This window comes from Malaclemys terrapin, chromosome 10 (genome assembly GCF_027887155.1).
Source record: "Malaclemys terrapin pileata isolate rMalTer1 chromosome 10, rMalTer1.hap1, whole genome shotgun sequence".
Lineage (NCBI taxonomy): Eukaryota > Metazoa > Chordata > Testudines > Emydidae > Malaclemys > Malaclemys terrapin.
This window is the reverse complement of record NC_071514.1, coordinates 85,570,172-85,594,629: the sequence shown is the minus strand read 5'-3', so window position 1 is coordinate 85,594,629 and position 24,458 is coordinate 85,570,172. Positions and strand designations below refer to the sequence as shown.

Genomic DNA, 24,458 nt, shown 5'->3' with positions numbered 1-24,458 from the left:
GTTGTTGTGGCATTGGAGGGCCATGGAGTTTTTATAGCATGTATGTGTATGTGTGTGGGAGGGAGGCTCAGACAGAAAAAGGTTGAGAACCCCTGGACTAGTTGACCTCTCGAGGTCCCTTCCAGCCCTATGATTCTATGAAGGACTTAGACCCTTGGGTGGATTGGGTTCCAATATTGGCAGGCTGGTGAGAAAAAGACCTGGGGATTATACTGGATCATAAAGTAAATATGAGTCAACAATGTAATATTGTTGCAACCAAAGCAAACTCAGAGCTGATAAGGCCACGAATGGAGTCCCGTGTCCAGTTCTGGGCACCACACTAGGGGACAAATTGAAGAAAGTTCAGAGGAGAGCAGCAAAAATGATTAAAGATCTAGAAGACATAACCTACGAGGAAACATTGTTTAGTCTGGAGAAGAGAAGACTAAGAGGGGACATGATAACAATCTTCAAGTACGAAAAGATTGTTTTAAAAAAAAAGGGTGATAAATTGTACTCCTTATCCACTGAGGACAGAGCAAGAAATAATGGGCTTACATTGCAGCAAAGGACATTTAGGTTAGACTTTAGGAAAAACTTCCTAAGTGTAAAGGTTAAGCAAAGGAACAAAACTACCTTGGGGAGGTTGTGGAATCACCGTCACTGGTGGTTTTTAAGAACAGGTTGGACAAACATCTATCAGAAGTGGTCGAGATAATACTTAGTCCTGCCTCAGTGCAGGAGACTGGACTAGATGACCTAATAAGGTCCCTTCCAGTCCTACATTTCTATGATTTGCCCATTGGTTGATTGCCCCTTTTAAATACAATCACTGATTTGTAATCCCAGCCACACGCAGAGAAGGTTGCCGGGTTTGTCTGCATGCTGGTTTGGGAAGTCAAGGTGCTGATGATAAATGGCAAAAGCAAGCCAGATGCTGCTTTGCTGTCCAATTCTTGGCAGGTTTAGAGCAAATAACTGGTAGTTTGATACAGATAATCACAAGTAAAACTGAGTTGTGTTACCATCATGCACTCCTGGTTTTATTGCAATAGGTTTGACTTCAGCTGTACTGGTGACTTTAGAGGGGTTGGTAGTGACTGAGTGTTTAATGGAACTTTGTGAAGATTATTGTCCAGATTACCTCTTAAGGTAAAGTTGGTTTTTTCTGAGGTTTGGAACAGCTGTGACGGTCCATAACAGAAAAAGTGTTGACCCATTTTCTCCATTTGCTTCACGAATGATGGGACCCCTATGACTAATTCAAGACATACCTTGTTCTGATGCTGAATGACATTTTGGTGGGAAGGGAGGGAACTCAGCAACTCACGGCTGCCAAAGGGTTTGAATCAAAACACTATGTGAAGGTTGTAAACAGTGACCCAGAGAATGGCAAACTGGTCACTTAAATCCAGATGAGCACTAGTTGGGTGACTATTCTCGTTTGGAGGACATGCCAGGCAAGAACATTCAGGGAGGGAAAGATGAATTATCCATAGCACTGTAAAGGGATGGTACAGCAGGGCCTAACCCACATGATAGAGCCTGCAGGACAGAGACCTCACAGAGCCCTGTCTATACAGGATGGTGCCTTGGGCATTGTGAGGGGCATGGGAGGGAATGCCTCTGAACTAACTGCCTGATATTATTGTAGCTTTTTTCCTTCTACTCCCTCCTCCTTCCCCCGACTTTTTCATTTGTTATCTTCACTGGTTAGTCCATGTCTAAAGCATACACCAGGGCAGGGACTTAGCTACATGTTCGGTAGAGTGCCAAGCAAACGATGAGGTTCTATAACACTAGTGAATACACACTTCTCCTTCTCTCTTGGAACACAACTCAATTGCAACTCTGCCAAACGTCAGTGTGTCCTTGCATAATTGTGTCCCTATCATTTTGGGATAGACCTCTCTGATTTTACCTCTTTTTAACCTATTAGTCCAATTGTGTTTTTACTGGGTATTTTAATCCTTGTAAGAGCAATAATTCACACATACATTGAAACTGTACAACAGTGGCATTCTGTGTCAAGAATGTCTCTCTTGTCCTCCACACCACAAGGGATTGTCAGAATCAAACAGTATTCCAGAGGTCATTTCTCCATGGGTACTTGCTTCCCCTAAACAGTGCCTCTCCAGCATAAGACCCCCCAGAGAATCTGCTATCCTCTCTGGAAAGCCGAGATGAGGAGAAAAGGAGGACGAGTGATCTGAAGGCCAGGGATGGTACAGAGTTCGATAAACTGAAAAACCATCCAAACAAAGAGCAAGAACGACAATGTGGGAAGGACAAAGGAAATAACACTTTGTAACCTCCCCGCAGAAAGGAGAATGAGAGCTCACGGGGGAATTGCTACCACAGCCAGGCTCGTCACTCGGCTAAACACCCTGGGGACTAACACCTGGACAAGAATGCTTTGCAATGGAGTCACCATGCTCACGTGCCTTCTGACTGGGGAGTGTTTTACACCCAGTTGGCACAGGTGTACAAGGGGCAGAGCAATAAAGAATCAGCCCATAGCAGTGAAGGGTTCACATGGCGTTGATTTAGCATGTAAATCACCCACCTGCCATCCACCGTACCCATGGCGAGCCAAAGATGAGGGAGCTGGATAGCCCACCAAGAGCATGAACAGAGGGAAGGCACTGGGGAAAGATGGCGTTCCCCAAGTCATAATAAGGGCAAAATAGGCCCATCAGCCTAGGCGTTTCACACAAATCCTAGTTAACTGATTGGGGGACTGGTCAACACTGGGAAGATTGTAGCAATTGCCCGTCATGTCCCAGCAAGAGATGCTTGTAAAGAAACAGAGACAAATGGCTGATCAATGCAGTAACATCCACCAGTAGCCATAACAGACCAAATAAATACCATAGCGACCTTTCTAAGACAGGAACGGGGCCAGCCAGACTGTGGCAACGCCTTTATCCCAGGCATAGATGATGAATTATTCATGGGGGATTAGAGGCAGCAGTGTCAGGCAATAGTTTTTAAGAGGTGAAAGTGACAAATATCTCAATAACGGTAGCTACTTATTAGTAACCGCTTTGGATATTCAGGGTTGTTTTTTCCCCATTGCAATTCAAGTCACAAATACACTCACATGCCAATCACCAATTCACTAGAGAAACGTAAACTATGAGTGTTGGAGAGCCACAGACACATCACCCTCAAATGCGACCTATTGTTATCCTGTTGCCAACAGCAAAATCACAAGGTATGCCTGCCTGATGACATTATCCCTAATGTGTGGCATTCCCAGGGACTTTGAATTTATATATTCCCCCATTTTGCTCTTCTCCTCTGCTCACAGGTCTGGAACAACATGACATTTTCTGCTCTCATCCTAGTCTTTTGCACTAAATAAGAACAACTTGGCAACGTTTCTCCCCCTCCCCCCATGAGAAAATGGGGACATTAGGTTAAGTAATATGGCTGCTGTAGACTGAGTAGCACATCAAAGAAGGGGAGATATCTCCTCTAATTTGATGACGTTTTGGTGTATTTCATAGGTGCTCAACTGATAGATAACTATGGAGAGGTGATCTTTATGCTGAAGGTACCTAATTATGTGCTCAGAACTCAACATTCACCCAATCTGCTGAGCTCTTTAAAAAAAAAAAACTAATGCCATTGTTATAAGATGAGGATTCTCTAACTCTATGCTGGGCTTCTTCTGTCTGACATACCATGTTGAGTATCTTTTATCCCTGGTTTCCTCTAACTTGTTCCACTTTTCTCTTTACTATGGTTCTTTTTCTTCGAGCATAAAACAAGTGTAAAATATTCTTGTCTAGTAAGATGGATATGGCCTTACATTGTACTTACCTGTATGGGGTTTTCTTATTTCATTGTAATTGCTATAGTTTTGTTTTCCTCCATACAATAAAAACATTTACTTAATAAAACTGAGTAACAATGGTTGATGCAAGGATTGTTAGGGATGGCCATCCCTTGCAGACCAAAATAATAGCATTCTTAATTTTGTATTTGATGCCTAAATCCCAAGATAGAGGGGAGATCAGAAATAGATAGAACCTGAGAACGTTGTCATAAAATGTTACCTGTCCAGGAACCATAATCTATTTGCCTGTCCTTTACTATTATGATTACAAAAAATGCTTATATTTTCAAGCCTATCAAATGCAGTTACTCAGCCTGGGTGAAGGGGGTGAATTTTGCACGGCAGAGATATAGAAAGAAAATAAAGGTATCATGCTACCTGTTGCAAAATGGAACAATATGCCATACTCATGAGCTCATTCTAGCATTCCTTATTTGGAAGTGCTCACCATGGAATAGCTACAGGCTAGGTGCCTCTGAGGATGGGAATTGGTTGAGGTGCAGACACGAAGTAGCCAACACACCACAAACGACTGGAAAAGTTCAAATAGAACCAACAGCTGCAGTTCACCTGTCTGAAGCTTTAAAATTCTGGTACCGTTCCTTGTCCCTGGGACTGAAATTAAAATAGAAAAATGGCAAATTAGTCTCACTTATCAGGCCGTCTGCAGTGAAACATGGTGAGAAAGTGAAATCCACTCATAGGGCAGCGATTGAAACAAGAGCAGAAAATGGTTTAACTTCACTCTGTCCTTGCTAGAGATTGAATGCCTCCGTCAGCCTCAGAGGCAGCGCTGTAAGTTACTCACGGGACAAGATACAGAACCCGGAATAACAGCTGTAGTAATTTATTTTGACTGTGCTTAGCTGTAGCATCTGCGAGTCTCACAGTAAATGATAAACAAACACATACAAAACATCAAGCTGACCTTACAGATGACTAGATTAAAATAGGGCTCAAGGCACATACTATACCTCAGGGGTAGTTTGTTAAAGTACTCAGGAAAAACGTGAGCTCTATACCATGCCCTAACGTGCATCAAAGTTGGCCTCTGGTGGAGAACTTGGAAAAATCAGCTCCACCGGTGGAGATGCTCTAGTGAGAGTTGCCTTGCCTGTGATCCTGCAGAGGACAACCCCAGCAATCAACAACAGGAGTGACTGGGCAGGATGCAGAGCAGAATGGGACACAGGGGGAAAGTGATTTGCAAAAGTAAGCAGATCCTAGAGCATTCAAGGCTTCCCAGGGGACAACCAAGAGCTCAAAGTGGACCAGACGAGGAGGAGACACTGAAGGGAAATGAACCTGGCAGAAGAGTATATAAGCCAATAAATGAGGCTCCAGCACCATTAATATTGTGCTGTTATTTGACAAGACAGGGGTAGATCTAACACCCCACCACGTGAATACTGTTTTTCTTGCCTTTTGTGGTTTGGAGTTCTAGATCCCTGGGGTTCATATTGCACTCCATAGCGTGGTATCCAGGCACAGATGCAGAGCTGATTCTAGGCTCTCTAAGGAGGGCTAAAAACAAATAATTGTTGGCAAGAGCGGTTTCCATGGAGATGGGCCAATGGGTTTGGACAGAGAGGCCCCTGTTTTATAACTGCACGTATGTGCATAATGTGTGTGCACAAGGACTGTATTTTGGTTTATAGTCTCAGCAACTGCACACACAATTTTGCCTTTTTGCACCATTATGGAAATCTCTGTCTTAGTGTCAATATGGATTTCTGTTTCTGCTCTGGGGGGATAAGGTCTGGTTTTTCTGGGCTGCATTTTGCAGAAATCAATCCTTTCTTCTTTTATTTTTTGTCATCACAGAATACATGGTAATTCGAGTACAAAAATGGATTTTGTTCTGAAATCTTTTTGATGTGTGTTGGGTTGGCCAAGGTTAATTTCACTTCAGATAATTATCCCTTTATAGTCATTTCATACATTTGTCAAGCAAGGTCACAATCCAGTCAATTGTAGCCAATATTCAATATTTTCCCCTAAGAAATTCCATTTGACCCAAAATCGATGTGCCTATCAAGTGATGTTTATGTTTGCTTTGGGTAATGGCAACAAGAGGTTAATACTTTCAAGCAGGCTACTTTGTATTTTCCTAGGATATAAATATTCATCAGGACACGGAATGTGCTTTAAAATAAAGCACAGCTCTACTTGCAGATTATATTTCTAAAATATTAAATTTAAAATGTTTGAGCTGATCTACCTAAGCATGTCGCTTAGAAGATAAGACCGTAAAGACTCGTATGTGAATCATCAGGGCTAGTCCCACCAATCAATGATATTAACATTTTTTTGTTATATAATCAATTCTAAATGATATAATGAGGAATGCAATCGTGTTCCTTAGCACAAACTCTGAAATGTCTTCTATTTATTGAGCTATTGTGGAGCTCTGTCAATATACATGAGCAAAGAAAGAAGACACCAGTAATCAAACAGACACTGTCACTCTTTATCACAGCAGGTGTCTCCTTAATCAAAGGAATCTCTCTAGATGCCTGCTGATACCTTACTTTCTCCCTGAAGTCTGGGTTCACATTGAGCCAGGGTTCATTATAGTCTGAGCTTTAGGACTTCACAAAAGGAATGGCAAAATAGATGGATTCAATTTGTACATTTAACCCCAGAGAAAAGAAAAGAAAAGAGACAAATAACTTTAGGAAGAAGTGTGAAGCCATAAACCACAGTGAGTTCTCTGAAGATCGCTTTTGAAAAAACATCTTCAACTATTTCCTAAATATCAATGACTAAACTAAATTCAAGAAATTAGTCCAAGAAATCATTTCAAAGATGGTAAAAGGTTATATTACAATTCTAGCCTTTCTCCAAAGACACAGAGGGAGTCAGTTACGGAGCTGGGGACAGGATTCAGAACTCCTGGCTGCCAGACGTGTGCTTTAACCATTAGCTAACACTCCCTTTCCTTGTGCACTTGCACTATGTACCGGATATATTAGATTGTGTAATTGTATATCTGAAGACAGAGGAGGTGAGGAGAAGAGGCTGAGTTTTCATTCCATTTCCTTCATCATTTTCCCATGCGCCAAGGCTGGGGTTGTCAAAGCAGCCTAAGGGAGTTGGATTTGGGTGCTTTACCTCCTTAGGCATCTACATGCGTTTTGTGCTGATAAGAATTAATAATAACAAAGGCCATGGCAGAGCCGCTCTATGAATCAGCCAGGGAGAGAACATAAGAATGGACATACTGGGTCATCTAGCCCAGTATCCTGTCTTCCGACAGTGGCCAATGCCAATTGCCCCAGAGGGAATGAACAGAACAGGGAATCATCAAGTGATCCATCCCCTGTCACCCATTCCCAGCTTCTGGCTAACAGAGGCTAGGGACACCATTCCTGCCCATCCTGGCTAATAGCCATTGATGGTTATCCTCCATGAATTTATCTAGTTATTTTTTTTAACCCTGTTATAGTCTTGGCCTTCACAACATCCTCTGGCAAGGAATTCCATAGGTTGACTGTGTGTTGTGTGAAGAAATACTTCCTTTTGTTTGTTTTAAACCTGCTGCCTATTAATTTCATTTGGTGTCCCCAAGTTCTTGTGTCTTATTTACTTTCTCCACACCAGTCATGATTTTATAGACCGCTATCATCTCCTCCCTTAGTTGTCTGTTTGCCAAGCTGAAAAGTCCCAGTCTTATTAATCTCTCCTCATATGGAAGCTGTTCCATCCCCCTAATCATTTTTGTTGATCTTTTCTGAACCTTTTCCAAAATATCTTTTTTAATAGGCAACCACATCTGCACACAGTATTCAAGGTGTGGGCGTACCATGGGTTTATATAGAGGCAATATGATATTTTCTGTCTTATTATGAGAGGGTCATTTACAAGGTGAACCATGCACTTTGACACCCTTCTCTATATGAGAGCCCTCGTGTGGTTGCCGCAGAGTGGTGCTAACTATTTATACATTTTAAAAAAACCTTTGTATTAACTTGATAAATGAGGTTAATGTCAATTTATTGGAGTATACATTACGTGCATTACAAAAATCCATGGGAAAATCCATGTGAGCAGTAATTAGTATGATATAGGAGACACTTAGCAGAGTTTAACATCCTGGCCATTTCATCGGAGCTCCTGTCAAGATACCCAGAACAATCACAGCGCATTGTGGCTACATTGGGACACAGATGCCATTTTTGTGTTATAGTCCTTTTTTTTTTTTTAAAGGCCTGGCTTTCAAAAGTGGTGATTTTGGGTGTCCAACATGGGGACTCCTGAAAGGGGCTGGATTTTTGGAAAGAGGTGAGCTCCCACCCTCTGAAAACCAGGCCCCTTTAAAGTATCTCAAATTGGGCATCCAGAAAGCACTAGTCACTTCTGAAAATGTACATCTAGGTATTTTTGAAGTAAAATCACAATATGTTCTGCACTGATCAGTAGCTGTTTTAAATGCATTAAGTAGGTTCTGCACAGCAAGCCTAGGACCAGAGTTGGTTTGCATGAGCAAAAATAGGAATTTAAAACAAACAGCCTCACAACATTACAACTGTGACAATGCCCCAACTCTGGCAACGCAAAACTAACAGCCTCTATTATCCACTCCTACCTGAGTAAAAGGAGGCTTCTATCATACATTATTAGAATCATAGAATCACAGGGCTAGAAGGGACCGCCAGGGTCATCTAGTCTAACCCCCCTGCCAAGATGCAGGATTTGTTGGGTCTAAACCATCCCAGACAGAGGCTCTCCAGCCTCCTTTGGAAAACCTCCAGTGAAGGAGCTTCCACGACCTCCCGAGGCGTCTGCTCCATTGACCCACTGTTCTTACAGTTAGGGAATTTTTCCTGAGATTTAATCTAAATCCGCCTTGCTGTAGTTTGAACCCATCACCTCTTGTCCTGCCCTCTGCGGCAAGAGGGAACAACTTTTCTCTGTCTTTTTTGTAGCAGCCTTTCAAATATCTGAAGACCGCTCTCATATGCCCCCTTAATCTCCTCTTTTCCAAACTAAACATCCCCAGTTCCTTCAGCCTTTGCTCATCTGGCTGCATTCCATCCCTTTGATTATCTTTGTCGCTCGCCTCTGGATCCTTTCCAGTTTCTCCACCTCCTTTCTATACCTTGGTGACCCAAACTGGACACGGTCCTCCAGCTGAGGCCTAACCAGCGCCGGGTAGAGCGGTAGTCTCACCTCCCATGATTTGCATGCTATATCTCTGTTAATGCAACCTAAAAATGCATTGCTTTTTTTGCAACAGCATCGCATTGCTGACTCATGTTGAGGTTGGGATCCACCACAGCTCCCAGATCCTTCTCAGCCGTGCGGCTGCCAAGCCAGTTCTCCCCCAGTCTGTATTTGTGCATTTGGGTTTTCTCCCCCAAGTGCAGCACTTTACATTTGTCTTTGCTGAATTTCATTTTGTTGTCCATAGCCCAGTTCTCTAATGTATCAAGGTCCCTCTGAATTTTAGCTCTAGCACCCAAAGTTTTGGCAAACCCCTTTCCCTTCCCCCTCCCCGGCCCGCAGCTTTGTGTCATCTGCAAACTTGATCCGTCTGCTCTCTATACCTACATCCAGGTCATTAATAAATACGTTCAGCAATCCTGGCCCCAGAACAGATCCCCACGGAACCCCGCTTGAGACCTGCCTCCAATCCAACATCATTCCATTAATAGCTACTCTTTGTTTGCAGTTGTTGCAATTATGTCTCCATATATTTTATTAATTACTAATATTACAGGAGCTTGGAGATGCCTTTAACAAGATCAGGGCTCTATTAAACTAGGCACTGCACATATACACAGCAAGAGACCGTCCCTGTCCTGAGGAGCTTGCAGTCTAAACAGAGGAGAAAGGGAAACAGGCACAGAGAGAGAAAGCAACTTTCCCAAGGTCACAGGTAGAGCTGGAATAGAAGCCAGGCCTCCTGACTCCAGGTCCAGTGCTCTGTGCACTAGATAATGCGGTCTCCCTGTATGCACACGGCATGTATAGAAATGTGGGGGTAACATTCAAGCCGGATACTTGTGCCTTGGTAAGTAGCCGTTGTTTTACACCCAGGGCAGGAGAGATGGGTTGAGCTCCATCCAGGAGGTGACTCTGTTTCAATCAGAGGAATTTCTATAGCAGCGAGTTTAGTTCAAGGTGTTTGATGGACTTCTGAGTTAAATCATCCCCAGGTGGGAACTGGGGCATCACCTACTCAAGACAGCTTTAGAACAAAAACTCCCCTTTGTAATTTGCAAGCGTTTGATTCACAAGCTGAAATGATTGGCTCCCCTGTGCCAGTACAAAATGCGCCGTGTCCACAGAGAGCACGGGGTGATCCCACCTACATCTCAGCTCAATGGGTTACTCTCTGCCAGGTGTCTGTATATTCCCTAGACTAACAATAACAGTTTGCACTTCTAGACCACATTCCATCCACGGATTCAAAAGCATTTGACAAATATGGATTAACCCACAGAGCCCTGCTGAGAGGTAGGTGTCATTATCCCACTTTACAAATGGTGAAACTCAGACACAGAAGTGCAAAGATTTGCACAAGGTTACACAACTGCAGAGTGAGAGGTGTAACTCCTATTGCCATGTTCTCACCATTCAACCACACTCATCTGAATCTCTGTATTCTAACCACCAGGAAGATAGCGTATTATCCCCCATCTATTCACAACAGTAAAACCTGGAGGATCCCTTTCTCCTGTAATAATCCTCAGGGTCTTCTCCCTTTAAAACCAATGCTACATCCCACCGCAATCCGCCTCAACTCAGGATTTTTCAGCTTCATTAGCCATCCCGAATTGTGTACAGCAGTAATGGAAGCAGCGACCGTACATGGAAAAATTCCACATAAGCCTCATTCACATGCAGACTTCCACCGCTATCAAAGAGTCACAGCTCGGGAGATGCCAGACGACACACCGCTCCTATGCAGTTATACAATGCCCGACTCCGAGCTGGTTCACAGCACACATTTCACTTTCACCCATCACAGTGACTGCTCTTTTACTCCTCCCGCGCCGCTCGCAGGCAATGTGGAAGCTGTCACTTTGTACAGCCCTGAATACAGGTACTCGAGCCATATAAACACATCGCCGTTCTAATAGAGAACACTGCAGGCCTCTATCAAAAAGAAAGAAAACAACCCTTCCCCAGGAGAGTTTCTCAAAGATTAGTTCTCAGGAGCTGGTTAAAGCAATCTGTCCCTCTGGGTAAATACTGGCTACATGGATGTTCAAGGCAAACTGGGAATTTGAGCACAGGCATGTTTGAAAGGTCCTGGGTCTGGCAGACAGTTTGTGACCTGACTCCCTTCAGAACCATGGTCTGTGGCTCTTTGCTATTTAACCGCAATCCAAAATCAGAACTTCCAGGAATTCCACTTTCCCGCTTCCACTGAGACTTTTACTGGTGTGTTGGAGGCCATGGGCTCGAGTCTTTAGTCCAGCCGTGATACACCTGGTGCAGAAACACAGGGGGTGGGACTGGAACCACCTGTCACGGGGGGACACTCACATCCTCATGAGTGCCTCCTATGGGCTGGGTGTGGTACTGCGGTTTTTCTTTTTTGCTCTTGATGCCCCGTCAGCTGCCGACCTGGCCGGGCAGGTCGTCAGTGGCGCAGCCCTCTGGCCAAGTCACAGAGTCAATATGCATGTCTCCTGGGGTAACAAAGCTCCAGCTAGGACTATCACTGTACCCTTGTTAGTGTCTTCAGCCCCGTCTCTGGGCTCAGTTCTCAGCCCCTCCTGGGCTAACTTTAAGTCCTTCTATGCCCTGTTCTAGAGCAGCGCCCCCATGGGGTTCTCCCTGGAGACCTTTTGTCTTCACTGGTTCTCACTGCCCCAGGTCTCCAGCCAGGTCATCTCTCAAGTTCAGTCCCCTTCTGGGGAGTAACTAAGAGCTCACTAGACAGTCTGTCTGCCCTCATCAGGGTTATCAGCCCCATCCCTAAGCCCTTTAAATTCCAGCCCTTTGCTTGGGCTTCTAAACAAGTTTAGGCCACTTCCCCAGTGGCTGGTGGGGGAACCCAGGTCCACCCACTACTCTGGATCCCAACCCAGGACCCTATGAACAGCAGTCATGCTCTGCTCCCTTTAACTCCTTCAATTAGCTGCTGCTGTTTTCCCTGGGCTTCTTCCCACTGGGTCTCTTCCAGCCACCCCAGCCTGTAGGGTTACAGTTCTCAGGTCCACAGTCTACTTGCAGATAGCAAAATGCAGCCAGAACTCAACTTCTGGGTCTCTCTGAGGCTCCTGTGGCCATAGGATCATCCTTGCCCCTCTGACCGCAGCCAGGAACTGACCGGCTCAGGCCCTGCCGCTCTTTTTAATCCAAGCCTGCTGTGCTCTGATTGGTTACTTCCCCGCAGCCTTTCTAGGAAGGCCTGAAGGACCACCTTCACTGCTGCTTTCCTGGGGTGGGGTGTGGTAGGAACCAGAAGCCTCCAGCAGGGGACCTCAAAGGACCTGATACACCTTGTCATGCCACCTTTATACTCCCCCAAACCTAGAGCTTGATGGGGACTGGTTGATCCTCATTGTAAGTAAGTGCAATATGAGTACAGTCACATGACTGGAATGTTAAAGTCACTGGATAAACCCTATTCAGGAACAATAGAGTGGGCCACGGTGATACTACATCAAAGATACCATTGCCAATGTTTGAGTTATTGACAACCCAGAAGAAGAGGAACTGGAATGTTTATGGATCAGGGTTCCAACTGGTCAATCACAAGACGGTGTTGATGGGGCTCTATTACAGACATCAAACCAGATGAAGGAACAGGATAAGCAGCTCTTTAAACATCTATATAGAAAGAACAATTGAGTTATCTGGGGGACATGTGCTACAGGTCTCATGCTGCCTTGTAGCTTCTAAACATTATAAATAACTTTCAAATAACTTTGGGGGGGAGGGATAGCTCAGTGGTTTGAGCGTTGGCCTGCTAAACCCAGGGTTGTGAGTTCAATCCTTGAGGGGGGGCCACTTGGGGATCTGGGGCAAAATCAGTACTTGGTCCTGCTAATGAAGGCAGGGGGCTGGACTTGATGACCTTTCAAGGTCCCTTCCAGTTCTAGGAGATGGGATATCTCCCTTAATAATTATTATTATTAATTATAACACAAAGCATGGCAACCAACTCAGGGTAATTCTATATTAGACCTGACTCTGATGGATAAAGATGAATTGGTCACAGAACTAAAACATGATGATTGCCTAGGTACAAGTGATCACAACCTAATTTCATTTGCTATCTTCAAACAGAATACAGTCCAGAGCAGCAATACATATACTTCATGATTAAGGGCCAACCTGTCCCTGTTTGCCCTTCTGCCCCTTGTCTATGTAGCCCATGAGCCCTTTGGATGTTGTAAATAGACTGTTGCACAGTCTAAAGGTGTTGGTGGAGGGAGCTCAAAGACGTGGCACGATGCAGACACAACCAGTAGAGTCTGAGCCAGTTTCTGTAGTGCAAAGAGGCAGGAACAGTGTCTGCCCTGCTACAGATACCTAGCACAACGGAGTCTGATCTCCACTGGGGCCTCTAGCCAGTGTGGGAACAGGATATTAACAGCCAGATGGCTACAAGCCTTGCAAAAACAGCCCACGTTGGGATTCAGGGGCAGAGCCAGGAGGCCACTGTGACAGTGAGTGGGGCTGCAGGATTTTTTAAACATAGTACTGGATAGTTTTATGGCCATTAATGAACATATCTAATTGTGAGAGATGAGCAAATGAACAAGGGATACCCCACTGTAATGAAAGCACAGCTGAGCACCTTCATTGGTCAGGAATGATTTCTATCCATCGGGATACATTATGGAGGCTTTTGTCTTCCTGGGCAGCAACAGGCAATGGCTATTTCAGGGGGCAGAATACTGACCTGGATGGACCAGTACATGGTCCAGAAGGGCAACCTCAGCCAATGAGCAGCCTGAGGTCTTCAGCTTCCTAGTGCAGTGGGTATGAAACCCACTTAAGTGAGGATTATGCTACTTAACCCAGTAACGCCACAACAGGGTCAGCTACAGAAAGGTCATTTAGCCACTCTCACATCAAGAAGGTGAGCAATAACTTTGGCTCTCTAGAAAGATGGTGGTGCTCCTAAGGGTTACACCTGGAGAGACCTGCATTTGGGACTGGGCCTAGTGAGGAAGGTGCCTGAGAAAGATGAATAGGCAAGACAGTGCTTAAAATATGGATAATTCAAACAAACTGGGTCTGGTTGTCTTCTCATTCACACCTGGTTTACACTTCTGTAATAACTTGGAGTTACTCCCAATTGACCCCAGCATAAGGAAGAGAACAATTAGGAGCACTGTATTTAATGTTGTTGAGTTAAGTTAAATCTGATGGAAACCAAACAGCTGTTACTTTTCAGGAACCAAAGCCCAGCTCAACTATTTCCTTTTCTCCATAAAAGTACAGTGCATTTTCCCCTTTCTATATTAACGATGAAGTCAAAGAGGAGGAAAAACAATTTATTATAAACCACCAAAGAGGATGCACAGGAACAAAATATATTTGTCAAGTTTGAGCAAGAAGCACAATAAGGTAGCTTAATAAGATATTCACATATTCTACAAGTGATAATTAAAATTCAAACACTGCAATTTAAAACAAAGGCCACGTTAGCATGGTAGTCTGTGAACTCCTGCCTCGACTCTAGATAACGAGTCAACCATTAATTTGTATTTTCCAGTGTGGGTGTCTCTACATAGGTCCTTTGCTGGTTCATTCAAGATTTATCCTCTTTTGCCTATGGGCTTTCTACCGGCATGTGATATAAATTGTTCCCACACAGCTACTGTGCGTGTATAACTGACATATATTTAAAACGCATCAGAGAGACAGTACAAACTCAACACTCACTTTGGCCATTTGAATAATCTACCATAAACACTCAGGTGGAGAAAATCTAACATGTAACAGTTTGCCATTTAATTTCTTTGCATAAAATACATTAAAAAGCCATGAGCATGAACTGTTCAAGACAAGTTCTCTTTCCCACGCATGGAAAACACCTGTTAATGTTAACAGCATATTCTGCATCTTTGGGCTCACCATTTTCATTTCCAATTCGTGTTGATATAGGGCAAAATTCAAGTATTTCCAATCCAGGAAAATGAATATATATAAATTCAGGCATGACTGAGGAGATATCTCCCTTAGAAACCAGTCAGTATATCTTGTGCATAAAAAGTATTCCATGCACGATCTTAACAGCCATCTTATTGCACAGCAGAGACGGGTGGGTTTCAAAGTGACTAACATAACAGCTGGACAAAATATATTGAATTAGAGAAGGAAATCCAGAGCTCTTTTATTTCAGCAGAATGTCCCCTTCTATCTAGCTGAGAATGTTGATCTGCTGCTCACACTTTGCTGGAGGCAAATTTGTCTTTTCTAGCATCAGATCAGTTAACAGAGCACAAAACACAAACTAGTTTCTCAGGCAGATATCAAGGCGGTGCCTGTAGCATGCAGTGCTGTGCGGCCAGGCCCCTCCAGCGGTTCTCCTGCCTTTGGAACTGGCAGTTTACTCGTGAGCATTGCGTGGCTCAGTGGTTAACAGTGAAGGGTCCCTTGCAGCTCAGCTCCGGGCTCAAAATCAGCCAAAGTGAGCGGTGGCCAAACTGGCCATTACTCCAGTAATGCCCCAGTCAGAATAGAGGCCCCATGGTAGTGGCTGCTGCACAAACACAATGGTAGACAGAGTCCCTACCCAAAGGCCCCAGCCCTGCAAATAATACTGCACAGGCAGACTGGCGGGGATTGAAACCAATGTCCCGGTGCAGCAGTCCACTGCGAAGCTGTCAGTTGTAGGATTGGGGCCTCAAGAGACAAGAGGAAGGGTGGAAGACAGGAATATGACATAGGAGCGATCAGTGCAATGTCAGGCACTCTTCTCCTTAGTCATCTCAGATTTCATCCCTGACCTACGGGGAAGGAATTGTGCTATTCAGATTGGCACTTCAGCTTGATGCTGGGTGGCACCTTATTGACTGTGTTACACAAGAGACCGGGGTCTAATTTCTAAAAACAACCCAACCCTGTTCTCTCTCTTGGTCTGTTCCAAAGCAGGGAGTTACATCAGTGAGGGTAGCACAAAAACAGTCATTTAAAAAAAATGTAACACACACAAAACTAAGAATTTCAGACATTCCTTGTGCCTCCCTAACACTTTTCACACACCTGGTTCTTTCCCCCTTTACCTGTCCCCATCCCCAAAAGAGTGACCGTTAACCACAGATTCATTTATATACAATTAAGGCCTAATGCAAAGCCCATGGAAAGCAACGGAAATGCTCCCACTGACTTCAATGAACGTTGGATCAGGCTTTTAATACCATTTACACAGACACACAGGGAACACAAAAAGAAGGAACATGTTTTATATACTTGTCATCAAGTATTGCGCACTTTCAGACACCAAGGAAATAGGCACCTTAGAAATATCACAGCTTATGTAGCCGGTTAGAGAGAGAATTTCCCATTACAAGGTGCATAGCAGGGAGACGAATGGAGCTTTGTGCTGTAAAAGGCCATTCATGTCTAAGTACCAGCTTAACACACCTATTTGGTGGTTACAGAATCGGCTGCTGCAATTTATTTAAAGTTACTTCCCAACCTGGCTCCTCTCTTCACTGGTTACTGCTCAGGTATGAGTGCTTGGATTCAGGCCAAAGTTATACTTAATCATGATTTCCTGTTCCTAATTCAAAGAGCATGCAATAACTTTTGGTAGCCATAACTCTGAAAAGTGGCAGCTTATGTGGATGCAGCACACTCCGTTTTGGAGCTTGTAGCCGATTTGGGCCGGAGACATTTGCAGCCAGCGGAGAACACAGAAAAGAGCTGTTGGCAAGGAGGTGATGGAGTACACTACAGAGTGAAGTTCTGACACAGACATTTATGGTCTTGGGAAACTGGATTCCAGTGAGTGATGGGGGTGCTGATGGGCAGGTGGGCATGGTAGGTCCTTCCTTCCAGATACAATATCTAATGCAGCCTTTCCTGGAGAGTGAGGTGTGGTCCCTTTCCCAGCTAACAGGGTCAGGAAGAAGAGGTGTGTGTGACTGGTTCTGTTTCCTGGAAAGAGGGCTCAGCATACAAAAATTGGAGACCTGCTGGTCTAATGGATTGAATCAGCTAGTTGTAGTCCAGCAAAGACTGGACTAGGGGAGAGTATCTATCCAGACCTCCAAGTCATGGCTTGGAACAGGGACTAGGGTCTTCCCGAGCACATCACTACTTGACCTGCTTGTGTGTTATTTATCCATTCATACTTGAATTAGAAAAGGAGCATGGGCATCCAGGGAGACCGATAGCCCTCCCCATCCTAAAATAGCTGTTTCTCTGGTAAGGGGCAGCAACAGCAGCGGTTCGGAAAATGACAGAAGTCCGTGGTGCCCAAACTGGCATCCTGGGGAAGCTGAAACAGGCCTGGCATTAGGAGCAGCTCTAATCATGCTGTCTTGGGAACATCAGGGCTCTCAGCCACTCACCACAACTCCCCCTGAACTAGAGAGATGCCCCACCCAAAGCCTGGAACCATAACCACATAGACCAGACAGGAACTGCCCCTGAATTTCCTCCACTGGCTGTATTTGTCTCTAGAAAGTGTTAACTCCCACCCCATATTCCAACCCAGGGATTAGAGTAGAAAGGGGCCGCTTGTCCCTATTGATGTAAGTAAATCAGTGATTCTTTGGAAGCAGGTGTCAGGCAGAAAAGTTTAACTTTAACCAAACGAGAACAGGTCTTGTTAAAACGGAAACTTGATTTAGCAATAATGGGAAACCTGCTGGGCTCTTTCTTGTGCGTCTGTCTGCAGTGGGAGGGATGGAGCTCTCTCCTTTTCGCCCTTAAAGGCCCGGCCACAGGGTTGCGGACAGTGCCTGCCCCAGCCCGGGGAGGCTCCAGGCCCATATTACGGGGGTCAGTTCTCTTGGCATGGCTGGGGAAGGAAGGGGATCTAAAGCGGCGCGCGTGTCCCTGCTCTGGAAGCGGGCTCCGATGGGAGCGGGGACACTTGGGGGAGCGCACACGGGGTAAGAGTTGGCCGGTGGCGCTGGGAAGCAAAGCCCCCAGCCCACCCGCCGTGACTCGATGTCCCCCCAGAGCGGGGCTAAGCCGCATGAGGGCTCGGCCCCTCAGCCCCCTGCAGCCAGACAGCCCCGAACCGTCCCTGGGACATACCTTCCAGGCAGCACGTTCTCCACAAGCCCGAGTGGGTCATCACCTCCTCGTTCTTCCGGCTGGTCTCATTGTCACTCGTGGCCTTAGTCCTGCACACGCCGCGGGAGTACAGCCAGTAGTCCGTGCCCACCGCGATGGTCATGAGACTGAAGGCTGCGAAGGCGCCCACGGTGGTGATCAGCATCTGGACGCCTCGGTCACACATCCTCATGCTGCTTCATCGTCCGCCGGCCGCGGGCGCGGGGAAGGGGCGGCGGGGCGCTGCTCGCCCGCCCGGCTCAGGCCAGCGCCGCTGGAGCCGGCCCCAGCCCTAGGGGATGCGAGGGGCAGGGCTGGCGGCGCGGGCTCCTCTCCGCCTGGCGAGCTGCAGCCGGGCTCCGGGCGCGCATCGCTGTCCCCGGCCCGGTGCCCGTGGGTCGGAGCCCGGCTCGGGAGCCGCTCGGCTGCCCCCTCCCCGCGGCGCGGCTGCACTGGCGCGATCAAGGCAGAGGCAGCAGGAGAGAGGTGGAGATTGGGGGGTGCGTGTGTCGGGGGCGGGAGGGCTGCAAAAATAGCTCCTCTCGGGGGGCTGGGGAAGGAGGCACCGCTCGGAGATGGACCCGCTCCCAGCCCCTCCGGGAGCTCGCCCCGGTCCCACCCACAGCCAGCGCGGGGGGCGGGGGGAGAGGACAACAGCGGCAGAGGAAAGGCGCAGGGCCCCCCGGGGTGCTGGAGGGACCGGACAGCTCCCGGCACAGGGTCTCCCCCTCCCCCTCCCTCGGGGGTGCTGGAGGAACAGCTCCCGGCACAGGGTGCCCCCCCGGGGTGCTGGAGGGACAGCTCCCGGCACAGGGTGCCCCCCCCCCCCGGGGTGCTGGAGGGAGCGCTACTGACCCCCCCGGGGGTGCTGGAGGGACAGCTCCCGACCCCTCCCCACCCCCCGAGGGACAGCTGCCGGCTCCGCCTTCCCCTCAGCCCCGCGGGGATTGTGCTGGGAGTTCTGGGGAGAAAACCACGTCCCTTCCGAGACTAGGGGCGCCCTAGCCGCCTGCCCCTGCGCGGAGCTCCCCGCCCGGCTCCCGGCCCCGCCAAGGGGCCAGTCAAGTTTTCAGGATGGAGCAGCTGGAGTCAAGCGATGCGGGGAGGACGAGCCCCGGCTGCAGGCAGAGGCAGCGCCCTTCAAGGGGCAGCCGGCTGGGAGGGACCGAGCGGGGCCCGGCTGCGCCCCTTCCCCAGCCCCGCACTGACCCCGCGAGCGGCCGCTGGGTCCTGGGTCCGAGCCCCGGGCTGCTGGGGGCTCCGGGCAGCACGCGCAAGGCGCGAGCCCCAGCCTGACACACACAACTCACTAGTCTCACACGCACGCACGTCTCACGAGATGCCACCCACTTGTGCCTGCTGCGGCGGCGACACGCCCCGCCCCCGCCCCATAGCAGCTCCCGCTGCTGGAGCTCGTGCGCTGCTTTGGCCCGGGGCAGTGCCCGTGGGCGCCTCCACGCGTGTAACAGCCTCCCCGCCCGCCCGCATGATCAGATGGGCACTTGGCTCCTCCGTGGGACCTGCTGCTCCAGACTCAGCACGAGCCCCCTGCGAGTCAGGCCGGGCCGGTGCATGGTCCCCGCTCCAGCCCTGTCCCACCCAGCCCCCTGCCCTCCCCCCAGTCCCTGCCCCTCCCCTTCCCGCCCCCTACTCCCAGACCATCCCCGCTCTGCCCCCCATTGCCCTGCCCCTCCCCTTCCCGCCCCCTACTCCCAGACCATCCCCGCTCTGCACCGCCACTCACCCTGCAACCCAGGGGCATCGCACTTTGAAATGAGACTCAGCCCATGTGTGTGTGTCTGGCTCCCAGCCTGCACCCAGCCCAATCTGCCCCTCCCACCACCCCCACCGCCAGCCCAGGCCCCTGCAGGACTTTGCAAGGGGCAGGTGGGAATGCTGGACACGTGAGGCGGGTGCCGTTCCCCCCCACATGTGGTCCCAGCAACGATGGACTAAACCCCGCACCCCCTGCCTACGTGGGGCATGCACACTATTCCTTAACCTAGAGGTAGGCTTGGCACAACTTGGTTTTCAGTGTTTTACAAGCTCAAGGGAGAATAGTGGTTTAGTTCGAAGTAGTGTTAAAGATTTCTAACACTTTACATTTTCATGGTTGCGCAAAGTTACGGATTTTTAAGAGTTTAAAGAAGGTTTATAGATGTAAAATTTCACAGTTGAAGGAAATTTTGTGGGGGGGGGCGGGGGTCAGACAATTATTTAATGACAGGAGATGTTGAGATTCAAGAAGCTAAAGCTTGGTCACTGTTCAAACTCAAATCGTCAAACTCTACAAAGTAAACAGCCGTACACCAAACCCCTCATTTCTCAAGCAGCATCGTTCGTAGTTGGCCTAGCTGTAAATTTCAGTTACCATCCATTGAAATATTTGTGTCAGTTTGTCTCTGGATGGTAAAATTGACATGGATCTACGTTTACCAATCAAAATCTTCCAACCCTATGTACAGGCGTAGGTGCCCCATAGATACACAGAGAGGGGGTTCCATTCCCAGCCCCCCCCCCCCCCCAGCCTTCCTGTGGGTTCACAGCACACCTCAGAAGCAGGCCCTTAATCTCTTTGTGCCCCAATGTCCTCATCTGTAAAGTGGGTATAAAACTTCCTACTCCACGGGTCACCTACGCACGGCAGTGGTGGGGCATGACACATGCTTAACTCGATTAGATACAGCCGGGCTCTGGGGCAGCGAAGCCAATGGTTTGTAAACTGCACTGAGCGCCTCACAGGCCAGGTGGCACGTGACCAAGTGTAATTAATGCTCCCATATCAGACGTGCGTCAAACAGAAACACCTTGACTAGAGATTGACCCCAGCATCACCTGTCGCTAGTCCCAAGCCACTGGCCCAGTTTGAGTGGTCTGACCTTATACATCTTGCAGAGTCCCATTATCTTTGGGACTTGGCAGCTGCCTCTGTCTGTCCAAATGCTGTTGTACCCACTCCTCCAATGTAGATTCTAATTCACTGGTTACAATTTTAAATCAAACTGACAAGAGGCCAAATCCTTTTTTATGCTGCATAAGATAGGAACCAGTCAATTCCCACCCGAGTAGCACTTTGGAACAAGATTCTTCCTGTCCTCGCCTTGACACAGACTATCATCCGTGAACCTGCCAGTAACTTCCCCAGAGATCCTAAATTGCTCTTCACCAAACAAGCCCTTGCTTGTGTTTCAGAACAGCAGCCTCCCAGTCCGGCTGAAGGTCCTGGAACACTCACCTCTGTGCTGCTGTATTGATTCTCCATCTCAGCAGGAGAAGTAGCTCGTTAATCTCCCAGGCCTCTTTGCTTGGAACTAGTTTTCACAGGGAGACTCCTTAAACCTTCTTCAAAGGAAGGAGACGTTCTTGGAAAGTCCTAATGGGGAATCAAGAGATCCAGTTTGCCAAGTGTGTGCGACTCTCAGCCGCATCCCTAGCTGATTACTACATGCATCTGTCCTGACTGCTTCCAACAACAGCTGCTATGTTTGCCCTGCAGATTGGCCATTCCACCTCCTGACTATGGGCTGAGAAGACCACTCCTCCTCCCTTTGGTCTCAGGGGAAAAGAACCACCCCTAGAAACCGCCTCACTCCTGGTCTCATGAAGAGTCTCAAACCAGGCCAGCTGCCTTCCTTTGGATCCCTCTCCCACTCCGTGGTTCCCACACCCACTTACCTTGAGCAGCCTGCCACCTCCTCTCCTTTTACAGGTTTCAGCTGGTCAGCTGATTGGTGCTAGGGGAAGGTGGAAGGTTGCCTGCCCCTCTACGTTCTGCTGCAGTAGTAGGGCACACGGTTCACAGCGGAGGAGACAGGTTCCTCTTTCTCTGCACCCTGCAGGCAGGAGGTGATGGTTAGTGCCCCAATGTCTCCATGGGAGGCCAGGGAAACGTGTGTGTCAAGAATTTTAATGTTAGAATATTAGGGTTTAGAAGGGGACCTAATGTGGAGGGCAGATTATCCCACCTCTGCCTAACTCAATCTTCTTGCTCCTTGCTCTGAAGCAGCTGGTGCTGGACACTGCATAAGACAAGACATTGGAATAGATGGACCTTGGATCTAATCCAGTCTGACAATTCCTGTCTTCTTCATAGGACCCCTATCTGGGATTGTCCAGGTCCACACAATGGGGCATTTTCCTGTTGCCACTGGAAAGACCTGCTTTCCGTTGCTCCTCCTTTTGCATTTTCCCCTCCTTCTAAAGCTAATTTTCTAACTGACTTCTAACTTTACCACCACCATGAGGTCTAGACGGTTCTGAGAAGATGCTTCCCTGATATTTCAGATGCTGGATTAAATTAGTAAGAAGAAAAGAGGAGAGAGGCACACATAGAGGAAGTGACTTACCCAAGGTCACACAAGCAGTCTGTGGCAGAACCCAGCTCTCCTGAGTGCCAGTTTAGTGCCTTATCCCCAAGACCATTCCATCTGGGGATTTTTCCTACACACTCAGATCAGAGAGAGCATCTATCAATGGCTAATCAACAATGTCCTATTAGTGTTACCGCTTTTTAACACCTCCCTAAAGTGGCACCACAGCCCAAAACCAAAGCCAAGTTCCCATCCATGGAAATTATACTGAGAAATGCCTTTCCAATCATACTGCTTTTGATTGTTTACTTGCCCCTAGTTACAAAATTCTCTCTCTGTCTGCTGCTCAGATATCTCCAAAGTTTTTTTTGCTGCTGGTTGGATGAGATTATGACTCATGCAACCTTTAAAAACCAACATCTAGCATATCCAGCAGTAAAAGAATAGCTGTTTAAAGGCTGTGTGTATGAGATAAGGAAACCAATGATTTACCTGGTAAAGTCTGCTTCCAATACAACATATACAGTGCTTATTATACACATATGCATGTGTGTGTAAGTGTGTGTATTTGTTACACACACAAAACAATGTTAAAAGTATATTATTAAGGTTGCAAAATCAAGCACACAAAAGTTAGGAAATACCAGAATTAAGGCTGCCGGTGCAACCTTAACTTGGCCCCTTGTACATATGCAATATGGTAGTCTTTAAGTACATGATCATATACTACATTTCCCAGAGGACCACTGCCTAACTCAGTGCACAGGATGGATGGTACGCAGTGAGCAGAGTCATTATTTTGTTTTATCCTCGTTGTTCAGTGTATGGCCCTGGGCCTTATATACTGCACAACACTGAACCCCTGCTCTGAAGACAGAATTAATTTCCTCCTGGGCTCCTCACGGTCATATCTGAGCGCTTCACAAATATTAGTTAATTCATCTTCCCAGCCCCTCTGTAAGGAGAGGAGGAGGTGGTAGCCCTAGTTTGCAGTTGGGGAGCTGATGCACAGAGAGATGAAGGTCAAAAGTGTCTGCTAATTTGGGATGCCCAATACGAGGTCCACAGGACCTGATTTTTCAGAGCCCACAGCATTATATAGCACTTTCTATGTTCAAAGCACAGCTCCCACAGACTTTGGTTGCAGCTGGGAGTGCAGGGTACCAAGTTGGGCACTGAGAAAATGAGGACCATGCAATTAGTGACCCTCTGTGGAAAGTTTGGATTAAGTGAATTGCCCAGGATCACATAGTAACTCTGTGGCAGAGGCAGGAATAGATGCCAGTACTACAGGGCAACGTTCAACTGCCTTAACCATGAGACCGTCCCTTCTCTTCCTGCAGACCCCTGCCCCTTTCCCAGCATACCTTCCAACTTCTTCAACAAGTAAGGGGGGCCTACAGACAACAGCTTCCCTTCATTCACAACCCTTATTCAGCCCCATAACAGGTCCATCCTGTGCACTGAACGAGCCAGGGCCCTGTGGAAAAAGCAGTATGTAATTATTTAATTAAAGTCTGTATCATAATGCATACATGTAAGGGGGTGAATTAAGGTTGCACGGGCAACCTTAATTCTGATGTTTCCTAACTGTTATGTTTAAAGTTGCAAAGGCAATAACTCCTTATTTGAATGTAAACAGGTGTGTGTCATTTCCTAGGTTTTAAGTAAAACTGTAAAACCAGAAATTCCATCATGTGACACCCACATGGCTCATCAGCAGAACTAGCACCTGGAGATCCACTGCCCAAACCTCTGCCCTTGAGCTAATGGAGTCACTGAGAGCAGTAGTGCGCTGTCATCCCTTACGTGGCCCAGAACTAGAGGGGGGTGAGGCACACACTTTGCCAGGGGGGTTCACAGATATTTGCTGATAGTGAGACTCAGGAATCTTGGATGCCATCCCCTGTTCTGCAGGGGAGTGTGCTCTAGTGGTCACAGGCCTTCTCCCTGTTCCCCCCAAGCTTAAGCCCTTCTGCCCCATCCCCTGCAACCCGTTTCTGTCCCAGTCCTGTCTCTTCCCTAGCCCTAACTTCTCATCCTGGTCCATTCTTCTTGCCTTACCAATCCTACTCTCTTCCTCCAGGCTTCCCATCCAAGGCCCAGTTTTCCTGCCC

The 24,458-nt window shown here is 47.5% G+C and overlaps 1 protein-coding gene across 1 annotated transcript in view; it reads right to left on the bottom strand.

Annotated features, from left to right (window-relative positions):
• CACNG3 (calcium voltage-gated channel auxiliary subunit gamma 3) overlaps nucleotides 1–19,367 on the bottom strand; it is a 65,850-nt gene extending 46,483 nt beyond the window's left edge. Inside the window, exon 1 of the mRNA XM_054041033.1 lies at nucleotides 18,014–19,367. Coding sequence (XP_053897008.1) covers nucleotides 18,014–18,224 — 211 coding nt within the window. The 5' untranslated portion in view covers nucleotides 18,225–19,367. The remainder of the gene's footprint in view (nucleotides 1–18,013) is intronic.
• Between the last annotated feature and the right edge of the window lie 5,091 nt (nucleotides 19,368–24,458).